At 32.8% G+C, this 14,637-nt stretch overlaps 1 protein-coding gene across 5 annotated transcripts in view; it reads left to right on the top strand.

The window, feature by feature from the left end:
• The window catches only part of PTPN4 (protein tyrosine phosphatase non-receptor type 4), a 218,855-nt gene that overhangs the window by 142,852 nt on the left and 61,366 nt on the right, over positions 1 to 14,637 (top strand). For all 5 annotated transcript variants that reach the window (XM_031959946.1, XM_031959947.1, XM_031959949.1 and 2 more), the window contains 2 exons: positions 11,160 to 11,285; positions 12,150 to 12,308. In XM_031959946.1, the coding sequence (XP_031815806.1) occupies positions 11,160 to 11,285; positions 12,150 to 12,308 (285 nt within the window). The remainder of the gene's footprint in view (positions 1 to 11,159; positions 11,286 to 12,149; positions 12,309 to 14,637) is intronic.

Here is a 14,637-nt window from a genome sequence, read left to right as displayed (position 1 = left end):
GTTAAACTAGATAACTATTGTCTTATCAATTCCACTGAGTTAACACCATGTTGTAAGAGTTTCTCCAGAATTCTGGCCCATTACAGCATTGTCACCATGTATCTGTACACCAAAGAGTTCATAAAAGAGGGAAAGGGCCTATGCGTGCAAAAATGTAGCAGTTCTTTTTGTAATGGCAAGGAAGTAAAATTGAGTGGCTGTCCATCAGTTGGGGAATGGCTAAGTAAGTTATGATAAATAATATGAATATCATGGAATATCATTTTGCTATAAGAAATAATGAGCAAGCTTGAGTTCAGAAAAGCCTAGAAAAACGTACATTAACTGATGATTAGTGAAGTAAGAAGAATCAAAAGTCCATTGTATACAATAACAAGATTATGTGAAATCAACTATGATAGACATTTCTCTTCTCAGCAGTACATTGATCTAGGACAATTCCAATAGCCTTGACATGTAAAATACCATCTGCATTGAGGGAGACAACTGTGGAGACTGAATGAAGATAAAAGTATATTATTTTCAGTTTTTTATTTTTGGTTTGCTTTTTCTTGTGCTTTCTAAACCCTTTCCAATGACTAATAAGGAAATATGTTTGGAATGATTATGCATATATAATCTATATTGGATTGCTTGCTGTCTTGGGAAGGGAGTGTAAGGAAGAAAAGGAGAAAATTTTGCAGCTCAAAATCTTGCAGAAATGAATGTTGAAAACTTATCTTTACATGTAATTGGAAAAATAAAATATTATTGAGAAAAAAATAAAGGTATTGGAGTAGAGGGAAAAGCCTTATTTTTTAAAGTATTGTTTTGACAAATGTAGAGGAGGTTTAGAGAGAGAAGGAGCAGGGAGACCAATTAGACGCCTGCCAAGTTGAGGTGAGACAGTAGTGAGATAGTAGAAGGGAACAGTATGCGTGGGTAATGTGGAGATAGAAATAACAGGATGACTTGTGGTACTTGAATAGTAGTACAAGAATTGATTACACATATAGCAAGATTATAATTCTTGATGTAGTACTTATAGAGAGTGTGTACTTTATTTGTATAATAGCAGTGAGGTCACATGTTTTTAAGACGAGTATATGTGCTTTACATTATGCTCCTTTGTAGTTTTGATTGTGATTTGTTATATATAGCATGGAACCCTCTTCCACTTTTCCTCAAGTATCACAAGTCAACTTAATCAATGGAAAAATAATTTTGTTCTTTGATCATCTCTCCTATGATTCATGTCTTCTCAGACCTGGAATTCCCTATTCTCATTAATAATTAAAAAGAAGTCCTTTTTTAAAAAATTGTTTCTATTTCTCATTGTCTAATTTAGATGGCAGGATGGTCTTCTCTGATCTTCCATATACCCAAGCAAGAAGAATCTCTTGCCTCTCAACTATTGTATTTAATTTTTTTTATTCACTTACCACATTGTATTTTGTACTAGTGTCATTTATATGCTAAATTAAATTTACTAAATTAAAAGTTTCTGAGGACAGGGACCATATTTTTTCATTTGTATAAACTCTAAAATGCCTCGTATACTATGTTATCCATAGTAGACACTCATTAAATATTGACAAAACTATACCAAACATGAGATTAGATAAGTTTACCATGTCAGGGCTTGCTTTTGAATTCTTCAGGTCCCAAACTGTATCTAGTTAATGATATTTTGAGGTTAATATTGCCTACAAATTACTTGGCATTCTTTCCTTGTAAATTAAGTCATTCAAAGTTAGAAGTATTCAGAAATGTACAAATATTTTTATCTGATTTGAAACTTAATGGCCACTTCTATATTTGTTAGTCACTAAATAAAATATTTCATCTTTAATTTGGCAAATAAAATATTTCATCTTTAATTTCGCAGATCTTTTTATAATTAAAATGAATCATATTCATTGTATGACCAGTATAGATCAAATCTCATTAGAGTACTTACTCATTAGAGTAAGTTCCAAGGGACTGTCCTAATTATTTAATTGTGCTATAATACATTTGGCTTGAGTCCTGCTGGAAATACTAGGCCATTAGCTAAAGGTTGGAAATCTTTTTAGACAGATATTTTTGTTGCAATATAGGACTCAATTTGGCTTAATTAGCACCATTATTTTAGACAATGACATTTGGCCCTTAGCTTTTCATATTGTAAACTTTCTATGAAATATGTTAATCTTATTCTAATGACATGATTGTGTCTTCAAGAATACACCATAACTTTAATAGTTGCTTATATAAATAATTCATTTCACTAAAGTATTAACAAGATATAGAACTCTTATCTCAGTGACATTATCTACTGAAATTCTGAAAAAAATAGAATAAATTTCTGCTTAACATTTTCTATAAAATAAAGAGTGTTTTCAACAGTAATTGGGCAAGTTATTTTACTTGAATATATATTTTTTGGCTTTATGACTTCCTAAAAGTATATTTTACTCTCTATAAAGAAAGAGAATGAGAATGTATCCACACAGCAGAAAAAGAGTGCCATGATCAGAAAATAGATCTTATCACACTGCAAAGTCACAGATACAATGTGGTATTTTTTTCTCTGAAATTTCCATACACAACAGGAAATATAGACAGCAAACTTGAGTGGGTGGGTCCCTGAGGTTAAAACTGTTAATAAAATAAATGTCTGAAATTTACTTTAGATACAAAAGAGTTCAAATTATGATAGTAACAGAGCCATAAAGAATCTCGAATCCCCACCACATGTAAGGTGAGTGTTTTGTTTTTTTCAAATGAATTTTTATGCCCCCAAGGGAAACAAAAACTAACTTTTTAGCCCCTGCCCGATAATTGAATATTCTTATGTAGTACAATTAGTAGGTTACTTAACATTTATTATCAAGTTCGAATAAGGAATTGATTTTATGCATTTTAAGACATTTACCTATCCATTTTATTTAAGAGTCTAAGATAGTATTTTTTTTTCCTTTTCACTGTGACAAATTTAACATAATTATGAATGGAGAGAAGGAGACATAAGTGAGGAGTTGTAAAGATAGAAACAAGATTGGACAATAGTTTGGATATATAAGAAATGTATCATTGATTAAGAATGACACTGAGGTTGTGAGCTTGGATGACTAGGAGGATGATGATGTCTTGTACAAGAAAACCACTCAATTTAGAAGTTGTGGGAATAATTTTGGCTGGATCCAGTGAATTTTGTTGTGGATATTTTCAGTTTGAAATGTCTGTAGAACATTTAATTCAAGAAGTCTGAGACATAGTTGATGATTTGAGAACTAGAGCTCAGGAAACACATCATTTACGTAGAGTGATAATTGAATCTGTTGGATTTGACGACATTATTAATTAAGGGGTTCTTATCCTATTTGTTTTTATATAATTTGGTGCAATCCTTAAGCAATCTAGTGACATTTTTATATCCTCTGAATAATCATTTCAAATGCATAATACAAACTATGTTGGATTACAAGAGAAACCAATTATGTTGAAATAAGATAATTTTTTTTTAAGTTCATGGAATGCAGTTTAAGTAGGGATAATAAGGTCTAAGACAAAGCCTTTTAGCCTTTGATTAGTGGAAATCAGCTAGATGAAGATCCAACAAAAGAGACTGAGAAAATACAGGCACTTTAGAAGAACCAGGACAAAGAAGTGTCCTGGGAAACTAGAGAAGAAGGAATCCAGCAGGCATAGTATTAGATAAGGTCAAACTCTGAAGAGAGGTCAAGATAGATGAGGGCTATGAAAATAACATTATATTTCATAGTTATGAGGTCATTGATAACTTTCATAGAAAGTATTTTTCAGTTAAATGGAATCAGAGGTGCAATTTAGTGAGAAGGAGGGATAAGGAAACCAAGTACAGAAATTGCATTCTAAAGCAGCTTGACCAAACATGAGAGGAGAAGTATAAAATATGGCTATTGAAAATGGCCAGACTGAAATTTTTTTTATTTTTTTAAGGTTTGTGAACACCTGGCTATTTTTGTAGATGGAGAGAGACTGGATTAGTGAGAGAATGGGGAAAGTAGAAGGGAGCAATGTGTTGCAGTAGATGGAATGGAATGAGATTAATCATGTATATAGAGGTGTTTGAACAATATTATGTATTGATTTAAGTTAAATTAAGCATGAGGAGAGGCAGGAGAAATAAGAGACGATGAAATTTGTATGAGAATTTTATTTTTATTGATTAAGGAAAAAAAACACTTTGAGAGATAAAAGATCAAGGGCATGATTGTCCCATTTTGTATCTGGGTGAAGTAGATGAGTGGGTAATGAAAGTTGAATAGATTAAAAAGTTTTGGGTTATAAGGGAAAATATTTGGAGCCCAAGAAATAAAAGTGGCTTGAATCTTCAATAAATAACAAATGAAGATAAGGGTAACTTAAAAAAGAGGAGAGCTTAATAACTGAGAACCTGAAAGTCCCCAGTGGGGACCAGAATATTCTGATTCCCACATTGGGGCCAGAGAGTTGGGGTATGAAAGAAGGTATAACCAATACTGGAAAGGAAAGCTAGGGAAATATTTTCTAGGGGAATAGAATTTTTTTGAATTCCAGAAGGTGAAAGGAACATGGGAGGATGAAGCATAAAATTAAAGGAACTTTAATTTTGAACATACTGGAAGCAGTAAGCAAATCTGGAGTGAGTTAAAGGATTTTTTAAAGTTTGCTAGGGAAAGAGAGGGACGTTATATTTATCATGAAAAATTGATGTAATTGGTATTGAGAAGATAAAGATATAATGAAATTTTTTACACATTGGAGAATGAGTTCAGGCAAAGTGTAGCTGATGAAGGCAGGTGAAATGAATGTTCTAAATCAGATTATAATTTGAAAATTTTAATATTCCTCTTAACTTCAAAATTTACTGAGAAGTTTTTCTTTTAAACACTATTTTCATTTAGTCAACTTAATTTCACATTTATAGTTAGGTATAAATTGATAGTACAGGTGTTAAATGATTATCATTAAGAAAAGCACTGATAAAAAAATTATCAAAAGAAAAACATTAGTGGTGACTAATCTGTTCCTGATTTTTTTTTATTCCTATGAAATCATATCCCATGAGAAAAATATTTTTCTTTTTGTTTTTAATTTTTTAATGGTACTTTATTTTTTCAATTACATGTAAAGAGAGATTTTAACATTCATCTTTGTGGTCCAGATTTTTCTCCCTCTCCTCTTCTCTTCCTCCTTCCTAAGATATCAAATATGAAAAGGGTTAAACACATGTAATTCTTTTGAACATATTTCCATGTTCATCATTCTAAGCAAAAAAAAAAAAAAAAAAAAAAAAATCCAGGGGAAAAAAAAAGAAGCAGACAACAACAGCAGTAAAAAGTGAAAATTATGCTTGGATCCACATTCAGTCTTCATAGTTCTCTCTTTGGATATGAATGGCACTTCTGATCACAAGTCTATTGAAATTGGTTTTAATTACCTTTTTGTTGAAACGAGCCAAGTCACATTTGATCATATAATCTTGTTTTACTATGTACAATGTTCTCTTGGTTTTGCTCTTTTCATAACAGGCTTTTCTGAAATCAGCCTGCTCATCATTTCTTATAGAATTATAATATTGCTTTATATTCATATACCATATCTTAAGCCATTCCCCAGCTGAGGGGCATTCATTCAATTTCCAATTCTTTGACACAATGGATAGGGCTACTATAAATATTTTTGCACATGTGGATCCTTTTACCTCCTTTATGATCTCTTTAGGACATTCAGTAGAGACACTGCTGGATCAAAGGATATACACAGTTTGATAGCCCTTTGGACATAGTTCCAAATTGCTCTCAGAACTCCACCAAAAATGCAGTTTTCCCCTCCAACATTCTTATTAAGTATATTATATTTCAGTATATTTCAAAAAACAAAAAAAGATGATTGATTTTGGTCTTAAAAATCAGATATGTCATATTTATTTAGCAGACATAACCTTGTTTTAAATTATAGCTTTTTATTTTCAAAATATATACATGTATCATTTTTGATATTCACCCCTACAAAAACCCTGTGTTCTGATTTTTCCCCTCCTTTTCCCCTACTCCCTACCCCATTTGGCAAGTGATCCAATATATGTTAAACATGTGCAATTCCTCATTACATATTTCCACAAATATCATGCTGCTCAAGAAAAATCAGATTAAAAAGGGAAAAATTGAGAAAGAACAAACAAGAACAAAAAGAGTGCAAATACTATGTTGTGGTTCACATTCAGTTCACACTGAGTGCAGATGGCTGTCTTCATCACAAGACCATTGGAACTGGTCTGAATCACCTCATTGTTGATGAGAGCCAGGTTCATCAAAATTGATAACCATAATCTTGCTGTTTCCATGTATAATGATCTCCTGATTCTGCTCATTTCACTTAGCATCAGTTCATATAAATCTCTGCAGGCCTTTCTGAAATCATCCTGTTGGTTATTTCTTATAAAACAATAATATTCCATAGCATTCACATACCATAATTTATTCAGCCATTCTCCAATTGATGGGCATCCATTCAGTTTCCAGTTGCTAGCCATTAAAAAAGGCTTACCACAAATATTTTTGCACATGTGGGTCCCTTTCCTTCCTTTAAGATCTCTGGGATATAAGCCCAACAGAAATACTGCTGGGTTAAAAGGTATGCACAGTTTGATAACATTTTGAGTATAGTTCCGAATTGCTCTCCAGAATGGTTGGATCCATTCACAGTTCCACCAACAATGTATCAGTGTCCCAGTTTTCCCACCTCCCTTCCAACATTCATCATTATTTTTTTCCTGTCATCTTGGCCAATCTGAGAGGTGTATAGTGGTATCCCAGAGTTGTCTTAATTTGCATTGGAGCACCTTTTCATATGACTAGAAAATTTAAATTTCATCTGAAAATTGTCTGTTCATATCCTTTGACCATTTATCAATTAGAGAATGGTTTGATTGCTTATAAATTTGAGTCCGTTTTCTATATATTTTGGAAATGAGGCTTTTATCAGAACCTTTGAATGTAAAAAATGTTTTCCCAGTTTATTGCTTTCCTTCTAATCTTGTCTGCATTAGTTTTGTTTGTACAAAAACTTTTTAACTTAATGTAATGAAAATGATCTATTTTGTGGTCAATAATGATAGTTCTTCTTTGGTCACAAATTCCTTCCTCCTCCACAGGTCTGAGAGGTAAACTATCCTATGTTCTTCTAATTTAAAATTATAGTATGTTATTAAAATATTTTTAAACCCAAATTTACAGACCAAGATTAAGATTCCTCAAAGATGTATTCTATTATATGAAAGGATGGCACAAAATTGTCAAAACAAATCAAAGGGGTACTGGTAAAAGCTTTAGGTAGAAAGTGGAATTTAGTTGAGATACTACAGTCACCTCCCAGACTGCGTGTAGAGTTGGAGGGATCTGTGTTCAGGAGCACTGAGGGAACCTTGACTGGTTAGGAAAACCAGGCCCAGCTGTACTACAGAAATATCACCTTGTATGAAAAGGAATTGGCACTCCCAGTGAGTGCAGAAGTAGTGGGACAAAGTTGCTGCTGACTGTGGGCATTTACAAGAGGAAGGGAATTTTAGGGTTCCAGATCAGAGGGAAGAGATGAAATGAAGCTAGAGACACATTCTCCTACCCCACCATTAGAGGTACTTACACTAATACTTGTCATTTTAAAGAAAATGAACCAGCAAAGAAAGAATTCAACCATAGAGAAGGGTTCATCTTTGGAGAACATTGAAGTAAAAAATATAACAGAATGTGAAATATCTTAAGAAAAACAATAGTTCTGAAGAACAGATCAAGAAGAGAAAATAAAAAAATTAATTGGACTATCTGAAAGCTGTGACCAAAAAATGAACTTTGACACAAAAAATATTCAAATATGCTAGAAGTGCAATTAAAATTGTGTTGTGTTTAATATAAGCAGCTATAATAAAAGACCACGGTACTGGAACCATATCTACCAGCAAACAAAATAACTAGGCCAGTGGCCAAAAGGGTATCCAACAAAATTATGCATAATATTGAATGGGGGGAAAAAATGGACATTCAACAAACTTGCAGATTTTCAAGACTTTCAGCCAAAGCCGAACTCAATAGAAAACTTAACATATAAGATCTAATACCAAAGAACAGTTTCAAGAAACTTAACATGGAAAAATTGCTTTATGGTTTTTTTGCAAGAAAATATTTGCCATTTATCTAAGATTGACATCAGCAATTAGGTAACTCAAAAGATTAGGGCAGAGTTAATGTAAAAAATAACGATTATGTTATATAAATGAAGTGCTGAGGAAGTAAAGAGACATTAGAAGGGAAAGGAGGGCTTTATATGCTATAATGGGTATAACACACAAATCTATAAAGAATTAAGGTGAGATAGATGGCTGAAGTGAGAAGGAAAGGGTGGGGGAAGAAGATAAGGGAAGGACCTATGAGTGAAAGGGGCGTTTAATAATAGTAAGGCAAGTTAAGGAGTACAAAAATCAGGAATAGAAGTTATTAGGGAAAAAGTATGACTAGTAATCATATATCTTAGACAAAGTTAAACTTAAATGATTCAGTCAAGAGAGAAATCCACATTATATGTCAGCCATAGTAATATTATTTTTAGATGCACGTTAATAAATGGGTAAGTGCACATGTGTATTATGTGTGGTGAAGCATATGTATTTATTATGCTATGTGTGTATGGGGGGGTACATATGTGTGTGTGTGTGTATCTCTAGATACATGGTGGGGGGTGGTGTACTTAACTATAGTCTGCTTGAGAGGATTGGGGAAAATGGAAAATGAAAGGGGAACAAATAGAGTTTAAAAAGGGCACACTAGATAACAAAAGAACAACCTACAAGGAAGCAAAGACACTTGTGAATATAATTTCTTCTATTATATATCATTTCTTGAACTGGTAATTTATTGTTATATATTTTGAATTCTCCCTGATGTTCTCCTGTGCACATGACCGTGTTCTATTTTGTTTTCCTTTTCTGCTTTTCTTTTTTCTGTTTTTTTTTTTTAATAATTAGAATAATAAATAAAAACCTAGAGAGAAGAAAATATTAGAGAGAAGAGGGTGATTTGAAAGTGTCAAAAGAGGTTGGAGAGAGGTTCAGATAGACTGAGAAAAGGACATTAGGTTTGCGATAAAAGATGTTTCTCCTGAATTATGATTTTAGAAGATAGGCTAAAGAGACTTGAGTGAAAGGAAAGGACGTGAGAACACCAATTGTATGTAGGCAGACTTCTCTAATAGTTTAACCATGAAAGGGAAAAGAATAGAAAACAATCGCTTATTTGGATGACAAAATCTAGTGAGGTGTTTGTTTTTTGTTTTTTGTTTTTCTTTTTGAGAATGAGTGAATGCAGCAAGGAAGTAGCCATTGAACAAGGAATTATGAAATGAGAACATCTTACTCAGAAAAGTTTACCTTTCCAAGTAGAAGGGCCATTTCTACATTGAGATGAGTGAAAGAGGATAGAGTGGGAAAAGATATCTGAGTAAAATGAGGAAGGTGGGAAAAGAGATCTTAGAGAATGGTCTAAACTTGTGAAGCAAGTTTTTTAGCTGAGAGGGTGAAGGGAAAGGGAATCATAATTAGAGGAAGGATGAAAAGGTTTGGAAAAACCTTTCTAGTGAAAAGGAGGAGAGAATCAATTATGGAAGATTGTCATACCTAGTGAGTGCCAAGTTGGAATTAGGTGACTCAAATTTGTGGTTTACTACATGTTTTCCTTTTCTCTAGTTTTGTTAACCATGTGAATAGGAATAAAGGCACAAGATGTTTAAAGTAATCTAAAGTTAAGGTTTGGCAAGGCAAGATTGTTGATAGAAGGAGCAAGGAACTCAAAAAAAGAGGAAGATGTAGAGCTGAACTGGTTTATCAACAGTTCAAAATGAAAATGGAGGAGAATATAACAGCACAAAGGGATGGTCTAGGAAAGAACTAGGGGATGGGGGCGAGGGAGTATAATAAGATGTCATAAACTATTTCTAGTCATATGAAAAGATGCTCCAAGTCATTATTAATCAGAGAAATGCAAATTAAGACAACTCTAAGATACCACTACACACCTGTCAGATTGGCTAAGATGACAGGAAAAAATAATGATGATTGTTGGAGGGGATGCGGGAAAACTGGGACATTGATGCATTGTTGGTGGAGTTGTGAACGATTCCAACCATTTTGGAGAGTAGTTTGGAACTATGCTCAAAAACTTATCAAACTGTGCATACCCTTTGATCCAGCAGTGTTACTACTGGGATTATATCCCAAAGAGATTATAAAGAAGGGAAAGGGACCTGTATGTGCACGAATGTTTGTGGCAGCCCTTTTTGTAGTGGCTAAAAACTGGAAACTGAATGGATGTCCATCAGTTGGAGAATGGCTGAATAAATTGTGGTATATGAATATTATGGAATATTACTGTTCTGTAAGAAATGACCAACAGGATGATTTCAGAAAGGCCTGGAGAGACTTACACGAACTGATGCTGAGTGAAATGAGCAGGACCAGGAGATCATTATATACTTCAACAACAATACTATATGATGACCAGTTCTGATGGACCAGGCCATTCTCAGCAGCGAGATCAACCAAATCATTTCTAATGGAGCAGTAATGAACTGAACTAGCTATGCCCAGAAAAAGAACTCTGGGAGATGACTAAAAACCATTACATTGAATTCCCAATCCCTATATTTATGCACACCTGCATTTTTGATTTCCTTCACAAGCTAATTGTACAATATTTCAGAGTCTGATTCTTTTTCTACAGCAAAATAACGTTTTGGTCATGTATACTTATTGTGTATCTAATTTATATTTTAATATATTTAACATCTACTGGTCATCCTGCCATCTAGGGGAGGGGGTGGGGGGGGGTAAGAGGTGAAAAATTGGAACAAGAGGTTTGGCAAATTGTTAATGCTGTAAAGTTACCCATGTATATATCCTGTAAATAAAAGGCTATTAAATTAAAAAAAAAAAAAAAAAAAAAAAAGAGATGTCATAGTGAGTTAAAAAGAACACTGTAAAATATTGAAACACTCATTTCTTGCATATAATTACTTAAGAGATTTTATTTACCTGAAAGAAATAACTATGATTTCATTTAAGATTTGATTAGGTAAACCAGGTCCTCCTGTGTTATAATTTCAGCCATTTCCTATTGTTTCTACAGATCTCCCAGTAAACCTTTGGCACGGAAATTGATGGATTGGGAAGTAGTGAGTAGAAATTCATTGTCTGATGAAAGATTAGAAACACAAAGTTTACCATCACGCTCTCCACCTGGAACACCAAATCAGTAAGTAAAATATGACCTCAGGTTTGCATTAGTATGAGCCTTTTAAATAATAGTTGTCAACGTTTTCAATTCCCAGATTTACATTGTATGTAGGACTATAAGCTAATCATACAGTATGCATAAATCATCTGTTCTGACTATATAGTTCCCATTCTGTCATCTTATCCTTTCCAATAAAATTGAGTTAACACAATGGATTACCCGTTACCTACCCCTGGATCCCAAGGCTTTACTTGATATAATTGCAAGTTAGTGCTGTTGTCATGCCCTGGCTCTCTTAGAGAAAGGGTCAACTGTAAGCAGCTCCTTTTATAAGTAATCTACTGACCCTACTCAAAAGTGATTTTATTGTTTCAAAATAATTAAAAAATCTCTTTTTAAAACTTTGGGAAATCTGACTTACACTCTTCAAATTAACCCAGTTCCTCACTTGTCTGCATTATTATAAATTTTCTAAGTTGAGTTTCTGCCCAGTGAAAACTTTAATCTTTGTTATCTTTTGTACACACACACACACACACACACACACACACACACACACACCCCTGGATGAAGACCAAGCCATTGAAACTTCCTATAAAAACAACATTAAACACATGTTTGAGCCACATTAAAAGAAAATGCTTACAGTTCTTCCAAAGAGAGGCTCACATATTCATATGTTGGATTTACTCAAAAAAATGAGGGATAGGAATGGAGAGAGAGGAGCTGAGCAAATAATTTTGAAACTATATATGTACATACACATATACATCTTGATTATGTAGAATCTTTTAAAAGAAAAGTTTTTAGTCTACACAGTTTAGAAAAAATGTACAAAAGTTTTAATTTAAAAGTTAAAATTTTTATACAACTTTTATTTAGTCGCAACTCTGCATTTACACAAGAAGGAACCCGACTACGACCATCTTCAGTTGGTCACTTGGTAGACCATATAGTCCACACATCTCCAAGTGAAGTTTTTGTGAATCAGAGATCTCCATCATCAACACAGGCTAATAGCATCATTCTGGAATCATCACCGTAAGCTTTTAATTTATTTAGTTTTTATAAGTGTTTTCTTAAAAGTAATTTCTTTAGCATTTCAAATTTTATAGTTTAAGATAAGTAGCACTAAAATTAAAGATATCCAAATGTATGTCTTAATTTATATATATTGATATTTATAGAGACTATACCTAATATGAATTTATTTGTTTATCAAGGTTCCCATCATACACAATTGGTAATTTTCTTGTCATTTCATTGACTCAGATTATTGACTCAATACTCTTGCATATTTATTGGTCTAAAACAATATCAGTAGCAGAAGAGAAAAGGGGACAAATATCCAGAGTAGAAGCAGTTCTCCTTTTTTTAATAAACATTGAAGAGTGAACAGTTATATGAGAAAAAGTATTCTAGAGCCAACGAAATATGAGAAAGTTTTCTTCTCACTACAACTTCAAAAGAACCAGTGAAGCAAAGTACTTAAACTATATCTAGACTTTTCTATTTGGTGATAAAACCTTATATAGGCTGATTTGTTACAAGTACTTATTCAAATTACGGTGTAATGTAGTCACACCTATATATCACAAAATTTAAATACTAATTTACTGATATATATCATCAAAACAGACTAATCATATTCTGGAATCATCATAAATTCTTAATCCATCTTTAAAAAAAGTGAAAAAGAGTACAGAAAAGTCCTTGAGGAAGAGAATAGAAAGGCTTGATTTTGTTGATTTGTGACTTAGGAACATGTGTAGCAGGAATACGTTGTAATAGAATCAAGTTGGACAATAAGGGCAGGGAGACCAGATAGAAGATTTTTGTAACTATCCAGGAAAGATAAGTATTAACTTGGGGTGGAAGTTAGAGTAAAACAATAGGGCAGTTATGTGTAAGTTTTGTATCAGGACTTCTTTTTTTTTTCTCTCTATACTTCTGATCTCATCAGCTCCCATTGGTTCAACTATGGCTCTATGTAGATAAAGCTAAGATTGATATATCTAGTCTTGCATCTTTGTCATACATTAAAGCCCAGCTGTATTTATCAGTTTATCTGGTTGTTCTGTGGGTATCTTCAACTTAGTGTTTCCAAATCAGAACTCAAATTCTTTTGCTTTTCCTCCCAGACCCTCCCTTCTCTGTCTGATTTTCTCATTTCCATTATGTACATCACCATCCTTTGAGAAATCTCAGTTTGTAATCCAGGAATCATACTCAGTTCTTCCCCTTCTTATAATCCTCATAACCTCTGAAGGCACCAAATAGTATAATGCTGAAATAATTGAAGAATATGTTATTCAATTTTCAGGGAGAATTAGAAAGCAAAATTATTATAATTGGAGATCTCAATGTTCACTTCCTTAGACCTAAACGAATTACCAAAAACTTCAACAATCGAGAAGGTCAGGACTCAAAATAAATTTGATCATATGCTACATATAATCAGAAAGGCAGAAATAGTAAAGACATCATTTTAATTACTATAATGAAGTAAAAATTATAATCAGCAAAGATCATTTGAAGAAAGCATTCAAACTTAAATGGAAAGTAAAGAATTTAATCTTAAAATATGTTAGCAAAATGTCTATAAATTTAATTCAACAAAATCTGTCACATTCTTATGATTTTCAAAGTATGTTCTTCAGAGCCTGATGCTTTCCCTCAATCTGAATCCTATTATAAGACTAATTTGAGTTTTGTTTATTCAATTTTTAATCTAAAAATCAATTTTAACTTCAAATGAGAAGCATAATAATATAATGGAAAGATTTCTAGACTTATTCAAACCCCTACTCTGACATTGACTAAGTGATAATGAGAAAGTTATTTTGACTCTCGGTTTCCTTAGCTATAAAGTGGAGATAATAATGCTCCACAGTAGTGTTGCAATGATTAAATTAAATAATAAATATAAAAGCTTAAAGTGGTATATAATAAATTTTTATTACTAATTCCTTTTTTCCCCTCAAAGAAAAGCAGTATCTTTGGGGGAAGGAATGGAACTAATGACTTGCCCAGGGTCACAGAGATAGTAAGTATCTGAGACTGGATTTGATTCAGATCCTCCTGCCTCCACTGCTGTAGCCACTGCACCTTCTAGGTGCCCCAAGGAATTGCAAACATAACTAACCTTAGTATTAATTTAATACTCCCAGATTGTGGGCCACAGATTGGTTTTCTGTAGTATTCTTCACATATTATTGTGAAAAATTCAAATATAAAATAAGAAACATGTAAATTTCATAGTGTTGTAAATTTTCTGGAGAACAAAGTGTTATTTAGTTTTGATCTTTGTATGCTAGGTGATACCTAACATGACATTCCATGTAAATCCTTGTTAATTTATTGAGTTTAA

This window comes from Sarcophilus harrisii, chromosome 3, assembly GCF_902635505.1.
Source record: "Sarcophilus harrisii chromosome 3, mSarHar1.11, whole genome shotgun sequence".
NCBI classification, from domain to species: Eukaryota; Metazoa; Chordata; class Mammalia; order Dasyuromorphia; family Dasyuridae; genus Sarcophilus; species Sarcophilus harrisii.
Note: the sequence above shows the minus strand (reverse complement) of the source record. Positions and strands in the feature narration are given on the sequence as shown.